This window comes from Meleagris gallopavo, chromosome 2 (genome assembly GCF_905368555.1).
Source record: "Meleagris gallopavo chromosome 2, MGAL_WU_HG_1.1, whole genome shotgun sequence".
Lineage (NCBI taxonomy): Eukaryota > Metazoa > Chordata > Aves > Galliformes > Phasianidae > Meleagris > Meleagris gallopavo.
In genome coordinates, this window is record NC_139405.1 from 67,442,665 (window position 1) to 67,461,400 (window position 18,736).

The 18,736-nt window shown below is 39.5% G+C and overlaps 1 protein-coding gene across 3 annotated transcripts in view; it reads left to right on the forward strand.

Annotated features, from left to right (window-relative positions):
• The window catches only part of ATG5 (autophagy related 5), a 70,328-nt gene extending 66,693 nt beyond the window's left edge, over positions 1-3,635 (forward strand). For 2 of the 3 annotated variants that reach the window (XM_085217570.1, XM_085217571.1), the window contains exon 8: positions 2,149-3,635. In XM_085217570.1, coding sequence (XP_085073696.1) covers positions 2,149-2,285 — 137 coding nt within the window. In that variant the 3' untranslated portion in view covers positions 2,286-3,635. The remainder of the gene's footprint in view (positions 1-2,148) is intronic. The other variant, XR_014881452.1, reaches the window with a different exon arrangement.
• The last annotated feature ends 15,101 nt before the right edge of the window (positions 3,636-18,736 follow it).

Sequence of the window (18,736 nt, forward strand, 5' to 3'; positions counted from 1 at the left end):
CTTGCTAAATTTACAGATGAAAGAGATGTACGAATGACTGCAAGTTATATTTAAGGGCAGGGTTCAAATCGGGAAGAAGTGGAAAATAAAGGGTTTTTTAAAGGAAAGAATATGCATGATAATACATTTGAATTATTGTGTGAGTTTTATTGTATGATGTGATCAAACTTTGTAATAACACATCTCTTATATTGTCACGTAAGAAGAAATTCTTCTGTGATCTGTGTTTACAGTTTAACTCTTGCTGAATTTTTTTCCTGAGCTTTGAAGGCTTTTTCCCATGTATGCAGTGACAAAATTGCTGTAACATAAGTCTGCAAACTAATACTGTATTTTCTGCCATCTCTGCATGCAAATGAGATCTCTCTGACAGCTAACTAATATTATGAAACATAGACAGCTGTCATCAATGTTACGGCTGATTTGTGGAATACCATAGGTTGACTTTAGTTTGAAACTGTTAAACATATATTTTACTTGATTTTGAAAATATGGGATATTCTTAGCTTCTCAGCATGAAAACTTGATTACTGGAAATTTTTTTCTTCAGGAGTAGTACTTGATGAGTAGTGTTTCAACCCTATAAATACCTGTTCTGGTTGGAAATACCAGACGTTTATTTTACATGATCTGCTGTTTTCTGATCTGTCTGCAATAAAGCCAGAAACCAGCAATTGTTCATACTTAATCAAGAATGATAACATGTATACTATGCCATCTATGGAATCAAGCTTTCTATTTTTCATCAGTAATTTTTACAGAATACAATACCATACGTAGTTAATGTAACTAATATATGATGCTTTATTTTAGACAAACATCATCGTCAGCTTCTGCAGTAGGAATTGTTTGTAGTATAAAGTTAACAGTGTATTTAGGAGTGACTATTCCTAAAACAATGTTGCCTGTGCTGGAATAGGTACAAGTTAAAATACAAACTTTTTCAGGCATTTTTGAAAGCATTTAGGCTACTGAACACAAATAAGATTTTATCTGTCTTATAAAGTAGGAGTTATGCTGTAACTGGGGGAGCTGAATAAAAGAGCCAATAATGGTACTTCTGGCATCCTATATTCTCCTTTCTCTCATGCAGCTCTTGGGGCAACACACTGGTTTAGTCTGTTCTGTAGATGGTAGGGGGATAAAATGCCAGTTAGAAAAGACAGTGGTATTTCTGCACACTGAATTTGGATTTCACTGTGGTGGGTCCATGTGAGAAAGCCAGAGTATGGTATAAAAACAGCAGAAGGTCACCGCTTACTTTTTTTTTCCCCCCTAACCATTATTTGGAGCATATTTTAAATGCACTTCTCATATCATGACTCTGAAATAAATTTTCATTTTCAGGTTTTTTTTAGTTCATTTTGTGACAGTTATGTCAGTTGCTTTAGTTGGTTCCCATCATGTGAATCAAAGGATCAAAGTACTTGCATCCTCCGGGACAAGTATAAATAAAAAGAATTGAAATATTCTTAGAATATTTTTTTGTCGTACTGGGAATCATTTACAAACATAGCTTTTCCAAGAGATGAAACTAAGTGAGAAAAAGCTGGTGCCAACTCAGTCTTCTGAGTAACTTTCAGAAATATTGCTAGATTCTCAAGTAAATTATTCTCAGCAAAACAAAATTACTTCAGGAACATTACATATGTTATGAGTTGTTTGGTTTTTTGGTTTGGTTTTTTTTGCGCATACTCTTACTTATTCAGCAGAAAGCATATTAAGTATTAAAAACATTTCATCAGTAATTTTTAGGAAGTCTAATATCTTAAGCATACTCACAAAAAATATTCGTATGGCTTATATCTGGGAGGGATAGATACACCTTAAACGGTGTTGACACCGAGGTGTGATTTCTGTAGGGAAAAAATAAAAAAAATAAAACTTGCAACTAATGGAGAAGAATGGTGCTTGGAGGAAATTTCATTTTAAACCAATTTTTAATTGGAATTATTTTACCTTAGTTTCTTTCTTAGATGATACCAGTCTCAGCTTTCTCCATGCCAGTACTTCCTGCTTTTCATTCTGTTAAAGGCTGAACTGTGTAACACCAATTAAATCTACTGTAAATTAAGTATAAGTGAATGTTTAATCTTTCTATGAACTTTGAATGATGTACTTAGTGGTTTCTCTTTTTCTTTGAATTAGATGGAGAGAAGACGACTCAAGTGATGATTCATGGAATTGAGCCAATGCTGGAAACACCACTGCAGTGGCTAAGCGAACATATGAGCTATCCAGATAATTTTCTTCACATTAGTATCATTCCCCGACCTACCGATTGAAACTTGGCTATATTGGTATGAGGATCATTCTCAAGGTGGAATTCTAGGGGCATGTTAACTACTTGCTTGTATCAGTCTTGAGACAGGCAGCCTGACCAGAAAAAAAGAAAAAAAAAAAACAAAAAATGAAACAAAACAAGAAGTCCTCACTGCTGCAAGCCAAACAGGAAGAGAGATCCTATCATCAGATAAGGGCAATTGGGCTGATCTTATTTTGCATCACTGCTGCTTTTCTTCACCGCTGTAATTAAACTTCAGTTGCGTTATGAAAGAATTTACAGGACCTCTGCAAGTCTGCTGTTTTCTTGTAAAATGTAATGAAGCTGAAACTGTCAGCTGAAGAGCAAATGGAAATACGCCACTCGATTATATTTGTGATCACCAAATAGGGCTATTTCCTAAAGCGGTAACGTTTCAACTTTAGAGTGGAAACATTGGTTTAGTTTTCTAGAAAAGTTAGGCACTGGCAGACTTAGTTACCAATAGCTTTTTTGTAAAAGATCGAATTACTGTAAACCCATCTTTCCTTAATGAGAATGTCATGTTTACAGTATGTGTATTGGTATGCAAATGATCTTTTAACTTTGATAACAAACAGCCAGAGATTTTAAAAGCAAACCCATCAGCATGTTTTGTCGTTTAAAAACATGCACAACTTAATAATTTCCAAATACTTTTGGTTTGTATGCTGTCACTGAGTACTCCAGTATGTGTATTATTCCAACCAGTTTTCATAGACAACATAGAACGCTGTTGTAGGATAATTTGTCTCAGGATTTGTCATGACGTTTCTTTGTGTTCGTTTAATTTTTTTTTTCTCTGAGAATATTTTCTTTAACTAGTTCAAAAAGTTTGGGAAAAAAAAAAAGTAAACAAATGTTGCAAACTTGTATCCTGCTGTTTATTCCCTTAGACAAGAAAACAATTAAATTGTAGGATGACCGGCAGATTTATTGCTTTTTAATAATTTTTAATTTTTAGAAAGCTGAGGTTTTTCCAACCTAATACTTCCTTGCTTCTGAGTTTAGTTTTTTTCTGTGATCCTTGGGCAATCAGTCTGAAATTTGAAAGATTATAATCTCATCGCACAGAACTTTCCTTATTTTGGCAAAACTGTTCTTAGGCTATCGGGGTGCTTTGTTTCTGAATGTTCTTACCATTACAGCTGCTGCTAGGATCTGGACACTTTTTGTGTTATGTTGAATTCGTCAAAGTGTGTGCCATATTGCTTTGTCTGCAGTCTGGTTGTGTGTGGCACAACGCTGTGTTAATAGTAGACATATTAGCAAGTATGTCAAATGTTATCAAATACATATTAAAAAAAAAAGCATGACATTTTTCTATCAAAAAGAGTGTAGCTGTTGAAGTTACTACTCAGTTATGACTTGCAAATGTCCTGATAACTCCCACTGCTGTTCCCATTCTGCTTGTTTCTGTTCTTTTTGCTAGAATATTTACCTGTAGCTGGGAAAGAACAAAATGGAAATCAATCAAACAAACAAAAAACTCTTTTAGAAGAAGGAGGGAGGGATCTCCTGGGATGAGGATAGAATTGAGACTAGAAAAGCCCAAAGGGCAGAAAAATGTCAACGGAACAGATTAGATAGTGTTTTAAATGTAAATAAGGAAATGGTATTAAGGAAATGGAAGGAAAAAAGTAATAGGGAAATAAACATATGCTGTATTCTGTGGGATGTGACAAACCTCTAAAAGACGACAAAACACGCGGATCTGTGTTTATGCAGAACTGAAATATAATCTTTTTACAATGGGATGATCTGGTTGAATTATTCTAATTTCCAGTTCTGTTTGGAATTTTTGTTGCAGAGTTGGGTTGGCATTTGTAAACTTTCTTAGGCAGACGCATTTAAATTTAAATATTCTGGAGAATTTCAAAGTCCTGCCAGTGGATAAAGCAAATATTTTGTAGTTTTCATATTTAAAAAAGTATTTTTTAGGGATAATTTTTCCATTAATCAGGATAGCGTTACAAAAGGCCGTACATTAAAAAAACCTATACAGGTTATTTTAGTTATTTGCTAGTAAATCCAATTTTTAAGGCCTAGCATGAAACAAATAGCTTGGCTTTAAAACATACTCTTTCCTATTAAACTATTTAAATTTCATTAAAAAATAAAAAAAAAACCTTGGGTCTGTCTTCATTTCCAGCTAAATAAGGATTTTTATCATGGGATGACAAAAATGATTTATTAATGTTTGAGAAGCAAGAGCTGCTTAAAGAACTGGTCAGGTGATGCACCTAAGCAAGAGGATTGTATCACAAAAATGGAGTCTTTGCTTTCCCTGATTCTAATCACATTTTTATAGTTCATACTGCTTAGCGTGTGAGTAACAATAGGAACAGGAGGAGTGCTGTGGCTTAATTACTTTTCTTCACTTTGAAATGCTGCAAAACTTCAAAACAAAACCAAGAGTCAGTCTAAATTGGTCAGAATTTAAAATAGTGCTCCCTAAACTTACTTCAGTGCTAATGAAAAGCGAAAGGTACACAAACATGTTTCTCTAGATTTAGAATTCAAGTGCAACCGGTGCAAAAGTTAAAGCACAGTTTAGAAAAGAGTGAGACACAGAGCTTGTTGTTCACTGTATTTCATGTTTGGCAATGTCTACCTTGGTCTTTGAATGTTTGCTGAAGAAAGAGAGAATTTTCCAATGCTTTCTTTGATCTTTGATACCGCTGACCATCACTCAGCACGCTGTTGATTAGTACACAAGGCGATGCCTTTTCATGAAAAGCTAGAAATTGGTTGTTTTGATTTTTAAATTATTTGCCATGAATTTTTTTTGCCAAAAAAAAAAAAAAGTAAGAGAGCAGAAAATATGCTCAGGTTGGGGGGGAGGGGGGTGAAGGACATTAAGACCACTGGGAAGAATGTGAAATAGATATCCAAAGGACTGGTAACCATGAAAACTGAAGAATTAGAAAAGGTGCAGAATTGAATATACAGGATGTGCATAGACACTAATCAGAAGGATTGCTGCTGCAAAAGGAGGAGATAAACCCAGATAATGATGCAGTGGTGTGTTATGCTGCTGAAGCATGTGTAATTCTGGCTTCACATTAAGTACAGAAAAGGGAGGAAAGTTATGTGTCTGAGAGGCAATAGTTCTCAAATGCAATGTTCTGATCTCCCGTGTGCAAAGCAAAGAGATTCAGTCTGCAATGGACTGTGCTGCTTTAGTGGCAGCAATGCAAATACTGCTGGGAATCTGTATTAGTGTGATTAGGAAATCTTGCCAGAATGTGAAGAAATAATAGATCTTAAGGACGGATCAGGCACAGAAACATGCAGTGGGAACAAACTTTTAATAACTATATGGAAGGAAAACTGTTGAGCTGCATCCAGATCCATCTCCTCTAAGAGTTTTAGGAGCTGAGGAACAAACCAACGTGGGGTTAAGTTGCAAAAATGCTAAGAGACTCGGTGACCGGGAAAGTCCTTTTAGTCCTGTGTTCTGACAGCCAGATATCTATCAGATGATGAAGACTCTTAATCATCACTTCCAGTATTGTTTATGTGCTGCATAATTATGGCATTTTTAATTTCCTTATATGGTGAATGACATCTGAGTGAAAATCCGTGTTTATGGTATTGATGGTAACTTCTGGTAGACTTTTTGTTCTATTTTGATCTTCAGGAAAATCTGTCTCAGCTGTATGAGCGTATTAGCATGTTCTTTGAGGACTTCTAGGGCTAAAAAGTGACCGCACTTTTGGGAATGTTTTAAGCAAATGTCACAGCTTGCCAGTGGTAAGTTAGCAAATCAAGAGGCTTGACAAGAAAGGCACAGATCCCACTTGTAGGTACTTCCCAAATTATTATGTTTAGTTTATGTTTAAACTCTTCCAACAATATAGAAGTTTACCTGCAAATTTAGCAGTAGCATAGAGAATGTATTTACTCGTGTGGTATTCTGTGCAAATATGCAATCAGTTCCGACATCTGCACCAGCATAACACTGATGATTATCAAATGCTGGCAGGAACACCATGTGGGTGGCTGTGTGGGATCCCACGAGCACAGTTGTTCTGGTGCTGCACTTGGACCAGGTGTGCAGTTGGAATGGCTCTCCAGCGCATGCTACTGTGTTTTCCGAATCTGACCTTTCAGCATAAACAGAATTACTCTGTAAGGTCTTTATGGAAAAATAATGTTATGTTGTCAAGGTATCAGAAAATATCTTAGAAGACAGTGTTTCCCACCTCAACCCCCGAGATATTTTTGTTTCAGAATTTGTGCCTGTGTTGATGTAGCGAGGCTTTTGGGAAGTGACTGTAGTCGTTGCTTTTAGCATTTCTGGCTCACTTAGACGGAAAGAGATTCTTCGGGTGATTTGAGCAGAGGCTTTTAGAATATCGTATCACATACAGAGTGTCTGACTCATCACATGCAGTATTTCTGAATTACAGCAGGTAGGTGGTATCTGTTGTGTGTTAAAAATTCTGGTTTTGAGACAGGGATAGTGACATTTCAAAATATCGCATTAGCCCTGACTAATATCTCTTTAGAGAGGTAAAACGATGCGAAGTTTCAAATGCTCAGAAGTAGATTTCAGGTTTCTAAGTCATACTATTGAATTCGCTCGTGGAAGAAGAGTTTGAAGTGAGATGGATGTTTTCCTTCCCCCCTCACCTTTCATGTCTCCAGGATTCACGTAACTGAAGTTCTCTTAACTGTGAAATGAAACATCAGTCTTTCTAAATGAAAGAATACAAAGCCTCTTTCAAATACAGGTACGCAAACAGATACGTGAAGATAAGTTTTGTGTAGCTCAGGTTTTCATATATATAAGATAGCAGTTATGCGGAGCTTGAAGGTATGGTTTCTCACGTGGTTTAAATAATATTTATATTGGATAAGAAACACTCAGAGTACAAGAGATGGCTGTGTTAAAGTTGGAAGGTGGTGGAACTCAACTTTGCTGCACTTGAAAATGGCAAAGTGCATCAGATTTTAAAATAACACTTTCCATTGAAGATATTTAAAGCCTTAATCATTTTGCTAATATAGGTCAAAAGATGTAATAAAATGAATGTGTTGTGGGAACAGATGTGTGATCTAGTTACTAGTGCACATTGTATTCTTAGTACTCATGGTAATAGTGAGTATTGTAGAGGGGAGAGGGTAAAACCACTACATGGTCTATTATGCATCTACCAGATTTGCAGGTTTGCTTGCAAGACTTTGTGTTTTGCAAGTTTACACGACACCTACTAAAAGTTGGATTCTCCTTAAAAGAAAATAAAAAATTAATAGCATTGCTTGGTAGCCGCATCCCTCCATTCACCACCCCTCTGTTTCACTGTGCCCAACGTAAGTATGAAGTAAATTTAAGAGAGAAACAGCTTTTTCGTTCAGTCTGTAATTTGTGATAAAAACACAAAGCATGCAGTAATATACTGTTTTTTCCCTGTCCGCTGACAAAAACTTCACCTGCTTTGCCTTGGAGACTTCACTGGGTGTCTTACACTCACAAAGCCCACAGACAGTTAGTTGTGCTCCTAATGCCAAGCTGCTTCTGTCTTGTTTCTTGCATGCAATAGATCTGTGCCATAGAATGTTTGGGGTCTAACATGGCTCAGTGATTAGGAGCCTGAGGCGGGAGCATGGATGTGAGCTGGATTCCTAGCTATGAGGCTGCTGTTCACTTTTTTTGGAGCGGAGATTCTTTGGGGCATCTCTTGAGGGCTTTGCAAATGAAAAAAAAATGTATAGAAGCCAGGTGCTATTTTGCATTGTGTTCTTTTTGCGTATAATTAAGATTTTGTTGCTTAGAGTTGGTAGTGTCCCGATTGCCATTAAAAAAGAAGAGACGGTTTGTAATTCTGCCCATGTGAGAGTTAAGCAGAGTCACTCATATTTATTTTCATCACTACAGAATTAAAGATCAGGATGGAAAGTGCCCGGCTGAAAGTTGCATCGTACGCGTTCTTCTAGCTTTAATTAAAATAATCTGCACTACAGAGGTTTGATTTCCATCAGTTGCATGTGCACACGCCTGCCCTGGATTTTTTTCCACACTTCAGACTGAGCGAAGTAAGCTGGTGTTCCTTCATCCTAACCCCTATCCAAGCCTGCACGGGGCTGATGAGAGCAGAGATCAGACGTGGGAGTGGCCCTGCGCCCTGGAGTGCTGCTGTGATCCAGGAAGTTGTACACGGGCTGTTCATCATTTCCACTCTAACAATTTTATTGTACGAGTTTTGTCACTTGCTAACACTTTTTTTTTTTTTCTTTTAATCTGCAACTTCTCTGTTTTTCAGTTAATCCATGACCTCATCTGAACAGAGATTAGCTCGCGGCTGCCCCTTGCTCTCTAGTTTTCTTCTCTCTTGCAGGTTTGTTATCAGTAACTGTAAAAGTGAGTGTGACTAAAACCCCGATTCCCAGAGCACTCTGTGACCCTCGCGTAGGGCTGCTCCTGTGTCTGAGGCATGGCTTGGTTTCGCTGGTGGTTACCACAAACTGAGTAGCCCTGCAGGAAAGCAGCGAAAGAAACCTGCGGAGGAGGGGAGAGGGAAGCGAGAAGAATTGAAGAACAGTGAAGGTGGGGCTTGAGAGAAAAATAATCAGTGGGGAGAGAAATGACAGGGCTGAATTCTGTATCTGACCCAGGTTTCTCACTCACTCATAACCCTGCAGCTCCCACCACGTGCCTGCCTCCCCCTCCTTTGGGTGCTGGCTTTCACGTGCTAAGTGCAGCATCTGGCACCTGAAGCGTCACCAGCTGGCACGGCCTTGTTCCTGGAGTGTGCAGTGCAACTGGGAAGGGGCATTAGCCTCCTTGCTTGGGTCTGCTGCTCAGGAAGGTTGTGGCGATGTGGGGGTTGGCCTCTTCTCCCAGGTAACAGCGTTAGGATAAGAGGTAATGATGTTAAATTGCACCAGGGGAGGTTCAGGTTGGATATTAGGAAAAGCCGTGTCTCAGAAAGAGTGGCAAGGCACTGGCACAGGCTGCTCAGAGAGGTGGCTGAATCACTGTCCCTAAAGGTATTCAAGAAAAGGAAGACGTAGCACTGAGAAATGTGGTCTACAGTGATCACAGGCATGGGCTGGCAGTTGGAATAGATAATCCTGTTGATCTTTCCAATCTTTATGATTCTGTTATATCAGGTTTAGTTGTAGAGATTGATGTAAATATTCCTAGCCAGGCTCCATAAACAGCAGAAAGAGGACATGCTGGTTTTAATGGTTAACTGTCCGGCTCTCACTGTTTTGACACTTTTGAACAGGAGAGCGAGCAAAACTTTGTACCTTTCTGCCTTTCTACATGTTTCTTGCTGAACCACCAGGGCATTTTCTCAGCAGCTTCTCTGCCAATCACGGGTCTGTTCCCTCATGGAGTCTGGCCACTTTTGTTTTACTGTATGTAAATTCACATATGACAGTTGTTGAGGAAATCACTATGGAACAAGGGCCATAATGGCAATTAAAATCTCAGCTTAATTTATTGCTCCTATGTCCTTCACTGGGAAATTGTTTTTAGTGAAATTAGTCATGCCCTACTTCTGGTCATGTATTCAATTATTTTTGTGGTAAGAGGAGCAAGATCATAATGGGTCAGCTTGCAATTTCCTTGAAATATATTGCGTGTTTCTTAATATGCCAATAAAAGGAACTAATCTTAATTTCATCCCTTATGAAGCTTGAATGCATCCAGTGGTTCTGCTGTGATCAGGACTCATCCGCTCTGGCCTCTATAAATTGCGTTTGGTTCAGTGTCTTTCAGATTTGGGGTGTGAGGAAAAACGTTCTGGTTCTCTGGAGTTTACCTGTATGTACTCTTGTTCCCTCTGCAAACGAGATGCCACATTCTTCACAGTACAGTCTTTTTTGTTGTTGTTGTTGCTTTGAACAGTGAAGCAGGCGAGCTGTAGCTGCTGGGCATGAAGATTAATTCTTGAGTGTTCCTTTCGGTGTTTTCTGAAATTGAGATCTTTCAAGTTTTTGAGCCACACCTCTAACAGACGCTCAGTCTGGGTAACCACACAAGCTTCCAGCAAGATAACGCAAGGTGTAAATTAAATTCTCTTTAAAAAATGGCATTAAAGTAAATGGAAGCACTCACGAGGGCTCCGTTCACACTTGTTTTGCTGTCTTTGTGTAATCAGCTTTCTGTAAACTTTCAAGAAGAAAGCCTCGTTGTGCTGCTGTGCAGGCATATGGAAAGGGCCGGTAATGGTGTTACGCAGCTCCCCAGCCCGCACCCCGCTCAGCCCTCGCATGTGTCACTGCAGGCAATTAACAGTGCTTCAAAACCACGCGCAGCTGCTATTCCAAAACACCATTTGATGCTATCAGGATGCTTGAGAATACAAGCAAAAATATGTTTGTTTTGTAAAGGGTGTTTATTCATCTCTGGAAGATGCTGAAATAATCAAAGACGTCTGCAACACTGTTTGCAACATCAGCAAGTAAATCTTTGCTGCAAGGTACTGTCTGCATAGGATAAAAACGCGTTCTTAATCTTTATTGTAATATTGCATTAGAATGCAGTGTAACTTATTTAGGTGTTCTGCTTTGATCGTAATGTGTTGTGAGGTGTTACACTGAACTGGATAGCGTATACCATCAGCAGAGGAGGAGATCCTTAACATCCAAATGCGTGGGCATGTGCCGCAGTTGCCACATCATAAAGGAGGGCAGCAGCCCTGCAGAGCTGCCCCCAGACAGGTCACTTTTACTGCTGGCTGTGTCTGGGTCAAGGAATCAATGTGGCTCAGTGGAGCGGGCTGCTTTTCCTGGTACTGCCCAGGGAGGGAGAACGTGGGACTTGTGGGATGCTCTGCAGCCCTATAGTAATGACTTTGGGCATTCACCTTTGCTTTCAGTATTTCTTCTGAGTTATTTACATCAAGGGATCTTTTCCTTGACTCTGGCATTGGTGCTAATTATGTGAAGCAAGTCAGAGACTGGGATTTTTATTTAATTTCAACGTGCAATGAGATGCAATTAAGCATAAATTGTATGGCTGCATATTTCTTGTGAGAAATTCAAGTTTATTTTGCAATGGCAAATAGGGTCTCAGAAACAAGAGGGAATGATAGCTGATGTCCTTTTGCTTAGTGTTTTGGTGCTCACTGTTCGCCTGGAATGCTGAAGCATCCCTCTGCTATTTGGATCATGTGGAAGGCTGTTGAAGCGGTGCAAAGATCTCCTTCCCCAGACTGAGAGCTGACCAAGTCCTGATTCTGTTTCCTCTGAGTTCTAACACTGATGCACTCCCCAGCCTTTTTAGCCTCCTGAATACAGCTATGCTGGTGCTTGCTCAGCTCAGCTTGCACCTTCATCATTGCCATTGCTTTGCAAGGAGAGGTACAATGTGTACCACTTAGTCAAAATAATAACAGTAATAATAATATAAATTACAATATAATATAAATAATAATAATAATAGTAGTAGTAGTAGTAACAATTCTACCTCAACAATGGGATAACATCTTGAGAGTTCTTAAGGCCAGAACTAGAAGGAGCTAGCAGTAACTCCCATGATATATCAGAAAGAGGGAAGCTCAAGCCCTGCACTTTCAGTCACTTTCACAACCTTCTTGCAGCAGAAGAGGCAGATTGCTCAATGAGTTGTCCAGTATTTGGGAGGATACTGACATAAGTGACTGTAAAGTAGTACCTGCCACTTTTCAGCTTGTGAAATCTACTGTCCTTCCTCTGCAGGGATGAAGGAAGTCAGCTTCCCGGAGAGCTGTGATCCCAGTTTACGGGGGGAATAAACTGGTAGAAGTTTGGGAATAAAAGATGATACTGAAACACTACTCACAGCATAAGGTCCTTCTCAAAGCATGAAGAATGTGCTGCATCTTCTAAAGAGGGGCTGATGCTACTAAGGAAAGGTGCTTTGTTTAGTTTTGTTTTCTGGTGGTGTCACTAAAAGGAGCCTGCTTTGTCCCCAGCTCAGTTTTTGGAGACAGTATTATCCAAGAGAAGCCTGATAAATTTGATAGTACGTAGGTGAAATTTCAGTCTTATTTCTAATATTCTCTTACAGAACTTGAATGAAATCTGTAGATTGGTCTTTTTTTGTTGATAGGGAGGGACTTGAGCATGGGTCCATCTGCTTACAGGCTGATCAACAGGGGATTCAGGCAGGTACATCCCCTATCCTGGCCTGCTGTTAGAGCTGCACCGTTTTGCTTGTGTACTGCACGCTGACAGTGATGGAAGATGGTTATGTGTGAGGCATTTTCTGACATCAGGCAGTGTCCCCCACTAAAGCTTTTGTGAAGTTTCTGGAAAGAATAATGGGGATAGCAATAACCTAGAGGCAAAAGACCACTGGAAAGAAAGCAAAACCATTGCAGAATCCTGCTGTGTTTCAGGCAGTGAATTGCAGATATAGAATCATAGAATCAAAGAATCATTGAGGATGGAATGATCAATAAGATCATCTAGTCTAACCATCAACCCATGCCAGTGTCTGTTCCAGACCATGTCACTCAATGTGACATCAACCCTTTACTTGAAAACCTCCAGAGATGGTGACTCCTCTTACTCATATTGGACCAACTCCTGGTGTGTCCAGTGTGTCAGTGATGTCTTGGTAATGGTTGAGCCTTCAGAGAAACAGGTGCTGCAATGCTTTGCAGCTTAAAGCTTGAAATGCTGTCGTGCAAAGGGCATTTGATGCAAAGTTCACAAAGTGGCACAGTCTGCTGAACAAGGCAGTTTATTTATGGAATTACTCTTTCATTGCGTGTTCCTCCATTAACATTAAAAGTACTGTTTTAATAACCTCAGCTGACGTTTCTCTGACAGTGCTCGATGGGCAGCTTTAATGGACGCTGCGTGGAGATCCTTGCAGCAGCAGGTACAACTGCTGCTCTTCTTACTTGCCTACAAACATTCCAAGTGATCAAGTGTGACACCTTCCTGCAAATGAGGTAACTCCCGCTTGGCGCTTAGGCTTCTAAAGAAGAAAACTTTTATATAGTAACATTAAAGGCAGACGCTTTGTTTTAATCATTTGCCAAAACAGCTGAAAACAATTATTAATTAATAGGAAACATGGACTTTTAACTTCGCAAGCCCTCCAGAGAAGTGTCTGTGACAACTTGCATCTGGATTTATGGATGATGTGGATACAGAGGAGCTGGGCATCACGCTGCAAAGGTTGACTGCTTTAAATTCATTTTAAGTGTACACATAGCGCTCTTAAAATTAATACATTTATAAACCCAAATTGGTTCAGTTGAATGCCTTTTGTTCTGTTTCTGGCTTCATTTGAAGCAACAACAAAAAGCTATGCTTGTTTGTGTGTTTAACCAAAATGTTAAATGCAATTACTCTACTAAAAGCACACAAATATTTTTTGAATAATAGAGGCGCCCCTTTCACAGCGCTTTTGGTATTTAGCACTATGGTTTGGAGACTTGAAGGCAACTTTTTCACATCTCATAAATAAAATTTTAAAAATCTCTTAGCTGGCTTATTTAATTTGAACCAGTGAAATGCAGCAACCTCCAATTTTTCTGACTGTTTATTTCATTGAGGTTGGAACATTAGAGCAAGGGGGAGGTGGCATTTCTAGCGTTCTAAATTCTGGATCTGACTCTCCTTTCTGGAAGGCATTGCATCTGGCAGACACAGCTCCTGATAAATGAGAAGGGAGGATGAACACTGCAGCCTGAGACAGAGCTCCTCTATGAACTGACTCAGGGTGGATATACGAGGATTCAACAGGCAGACCTTCTGTTTTCGCCTCTTTTGTCAAGCAAAATAACAGAATTCCTTGGACTGTCAGAAACAGATAATACCCAAAATATTTCAACAAGATGAGACCACAATAGTTACTTTATTATCTTAATTGAGAATCTTGAGACAGCCCAATTATTCTAACAATGGGACAGTGGTTGCCTAGCCTGTCTGCTTCTAGCCAATCCACTTCTCATTTATTGAGAAATGTATGGTGAATACTGTGACAAGTTTAGCAACTGCAGATTTTTCATCAGTTAAGATTCTCTTTTCTAGCAAACATGAGAGCTTTTCGTCATGTGTTTACACATTTACTCCTAAAACTAAAGATTTGTTTGTTTGTTTGTTTGTTTAGAAGAGTGTATGATGTCATCATTTATTTAAAATTCTGCTAGTCCTGCTAAACCAGCAACTCGCCCTTTGCTAGATATCTCAGACTGAAGTCATCTTGTGTACATCAGACTAAGTCTCAAATGCTGGGAGTTGGTTGCTTGTATGCAGCTTGTATGACTGACAGTTTGGGTGCATCCCATGCCAGTGTGTAGAGAGCCGAGTACCAGACTTCCATGTCATTTGGAGAAAGGTCACCTGTTTCCCCTGTTAGCACACTTGCTTGCTTATTGTCTATAAAGGCTGGAAATTTGCTAAGCTATCCTTGTCCTTTGAAGAAGATGCAATATCCATTGCTGTTCACCAAGACATGGAAGACAGAAATTGGTTTGCGTAGTCCCATATTCAAGAAGAAATTTGTCACAGTGTTCAAGTTTAAATTGTGCTTTCACATAATAAAGCTTTGTATTTCCTGGGGAATTTTTCCATAAAGTGAGCATCAAGACATTGGGCTTGTCCTTGTTTAAATGAATAGGGCTTAAATAGCTACTGAAATTATGCTCTCACAGAATCACAGGAACACCAAGGTTGGAAAAGACCTACAAGATCATCCAGTCCAACCATCCACCTATCACCAATAGTCCTCACTAAACCTTGTCCCTCAACACAACATCCAAGTGTTCCTTGAACACCTCCAGGGTCGGTGACTCCACCACCTCCCTGGGCAGCCATTCTCTCCCTTCTCTTTCCCATCTCATACTATGCTCATGGTGGAAGGGAGGATGGCTGAAAGTTGGAGATAGAGGAATGGGAGACATCTGTGGATCTCAAACCTCTGCTCCTACCTGCAGTGACTGACAACCAGTTGTCACTGACCATCTGAATATCTGGAGGTTTTACGGGCTAACTATGGCAGCTGCAGAACTGACATTTCTGTTTGTACCTGCTGAAGTCCCACACATGTATCCTGAAATTACTTTACATTACATGTGAGGGCTGTTTGCAAGAGGAACCTTGTAATGTCAATGCAGTTATTTCCCTGCAAGTCCTTGTTTGGGCCGATAGCTGCTTTTTCTCAAAAAAGGGCGGAAAATGACTAGCCTAATACTTCTTAAATGCAGACTGAAAGGAAAAAGTAATTTCTGCAGAGGGACAGTATTTTGTGTCTTCCAATTCTGTTTCACAATTTGCTTAACATACCAAATAGCCTGGAGACCGGTGTTTGCATCCACCCTTCCAGATGTAGGGGAATGGTGAACTGCACAGGTATCAGCAGAATATTGTGACCAGTCATGAAAGAAAGCAGCAGATAGCTTCTGCTTGCTCACTGGTGTATTGGATTTTTAATAGCGGAACAATTTTCAGGTTTTGGGCCTTCATGGCATATGGAAATAATTGCTTTTAATATGCTCTAGGGTATTGCTATCTGACAAAAAGACAGCACTGCTTCTCTTTCCTGCCACCCAGGGCATGGGATATGCTGACATACAGATCTGGGTTCGTTTCTGAGTTTCATTTTGATGTTGTTGTTTTTTTTTATTTCCACAGAAGCAGCTGAGGGATAAATGCAAATTTTCAGAGAAGGTATTAATACATTCTGCAGTGACACCTTTTGAAAATGGAGTGCTCTTACTTTATAATCTGGTGGGTTTAGCTGGGTGCGTCCAGACTGGTGAGGATCTTTTCTGCCACTGGAAACAGTGTTGGTTTACACCCTTTGATCAATGTGCTTTGCAAAGGCTTTACCTGAGTGCCTAATCCCAGGTACAACACCTATGTAGCAGAAACCATCACCAGTTCTTTTGTTTCATGGAAACACTCTGAGGTTGCAGCATCCTCTGAAGCTTTGAAAATGTTATTTGGCTTTGATCTAATCCTCTCCAACTCTCAGGATCTGCCCCCTCCATGGAAATAATGTGATGTTAGCATTTTAAATTTAAATATAAACATATAATGTGCGAAAATGAGTGATTAGATATGCCAGCCTCAGAGGTCGACCTCAGATATGCCAACCTCAGAAGTATTGATTGCAGTACACCTCTTTGTGCTGCACTCTTTTTGACTTCTGGTTTCTGTTATTGTGGCAGAGTGAAATTTGACTGTCTCACCATTATCCCATGCTTATGGGAAATGGGAACCCACAGATACCTAGGTATAGAAGTGTGGTATTAAGTGAGTGATTTTCTTGTTTTGCACTGTGGTCCAGAAGTGCATAGAAGCACTATGTTGCTGTAGAGGAGTTCTCACAGTGTTGTTTGTTTTTTTTTTAATTAGCAAACTTTTAAGTGACAACTGCTTCTTCTTCTTGGCTTTAGTGTGTATTTGCAGAGCATTTTGCAAACAAAAGCTGAGGGTTTTTTCATCCTTTTAAATGACATTGCGAATCACCGTTTAGAGCAGGAAAATGTCTCCCCATTTATACAGGCAGAGCTGAACAGATGCTGGATTCAGAGGTTGCTTTATGTCTTGTAGCCTAAAAGTCACAGCACAGATACTGAGGAGAGGCCCTTTTTCAATCAAAATCTTATCGTGAAGCAAAGCTGCTCCTCCTGTCCTGTGGAGAACGTGGTGCAGAAGCAGGCACTTGCTTGCAGCAGTGAATGAATGAGATTTCCTCTGGTTGGTCTTTTTCCTTCCATAAGATCAGCAGAATACTATTTGCTGCACTGTGTTATTGAAATCTTCAGTTGTTATGAATCAGAACTAAAAGAAGCACCAATACATTTTCTCTTTGTAAGAAGAAAGAAAGGCTGATTTAAAGAAAATCAACGGAACAGAGTGCAGGAAGCTGCCGATGTGGAACATTTTAACCCCTTGACGGTACTACCTTTTAATCAAAGGTTGTTTTTTTTTCTGTAAGTTGTCACTTTGAAAAGTTCTTGCTCATTAACTGCTGATGAAAATGTTTTGTTGCTAAATTTGGAGGAAATGTGGCTGATGTAAATTTTCTGTATGCAAACTTTGTCTTCAAATAGCAAAGGTGAAGGTGACAGAGATGTTCCAAAGGAATGCTTCAGCTCTCAGGAATACAAACAAGAGTTGTGAGCATTTCTCTCAGATTTGCATAGAGATATGTTGATTCAAAACAGAAGGATTTTGATGAGCAGAGATTAGCTTTAGCCATAGCTGAGTAAAGAGGAAAAAAGGTAGGTCAAATTCAAAACAACGGAAACTCAACAGCTTAATTATACGCTACAGATGGTCCTACTTCTTCTGTCAGCTAAGATGAAAAAGTCCTTTGTTAAATGTTATTAGTACACATGAAACTACACTCTTCAAGCCAATGCCAACTGCTTCTGAAATCATGACAGAGAATCAAGTTATGCTATGCTTTCTTTTCTGGAATTCATGTGTTATAGGTTGCGAGTGAAACTTAATTGTGTCAAATGGGAATGTTTGGATTTGAGAAATGAGTTGGTATGCGTTCATATGAAATTTGCTGCTGTTCTGCCCTTTCAGTCAAGAAATTCTGGTGTCTTTGGACTAAATAAATTAGTGAAAGTAATGCAACAGCTTAGATAATGTAGCTTTTGTGATGACAAAAGAATGGCTCAATGTCAATTACACATGATCAGTAATAAGAGTGAACTAAAATTATAGCCTGACACTTCTTAGGAGGGGACATGGAGGATGTGTGTAATGCAGTTCCCTCATTCTAAAACTTGTTAGACTAGCAACCTGACTACAGGAAAATCCTTGTAATTTGGCTTTTGTTGGCTGTATCTCCAAAGGAATCTAGGGCATAAATGCATTGCCTCGTACATATCTCAGCCCAGATCTAACATGGGAGCAAGAAAATATGGGAAGGCTTACATCGCAGTTCCTTCTCTTGTTCTTGAACAATAGCAGGAATAGCACAAGTTTGGTCACGCTGTGAAGCAGATACTTAAAAACATTGCCTTTCTTTTAGCCCAAATATCCTATTGAGAGAGAGGCCCAAATTTTTACCTGTCTAGCACAGATATCCTCTGACTGGCCACAGAGCTGCTCTCAGGCTGCCTCCGAGGAGGCACTGGGGAAATGCCTTGGTTCAGTGTTTCGGGCTTTCCCATTGCACGTAGGCCTTGGCTGGGACAAATGCAGTTATCGCTGCTCACTGGACTCTCCCTGTGCTTCTGACACAAACACATCCCTTTCCTTCAGTTTGGCCACCAAGAAGCATCTGATGCAGCTCATGAGCTTTGCTTTGTGGTGGGTCTGGGTCAGAATTTGTTTCCTTGTTAAGTTTGGGCTGTAAATAAGAAGTTGTAGGGGCCTTGATTTTACATTTTGGAAGACAGAGTAGGGTAGCCAAGTTGTATGCTTTAAGCATTTGGTTCCAGCATGTGTGAGTTAAAGAAGCATACATGGTGATAAGTTTTGCCCAAAAATTATCATTGACAACCTGAGGTC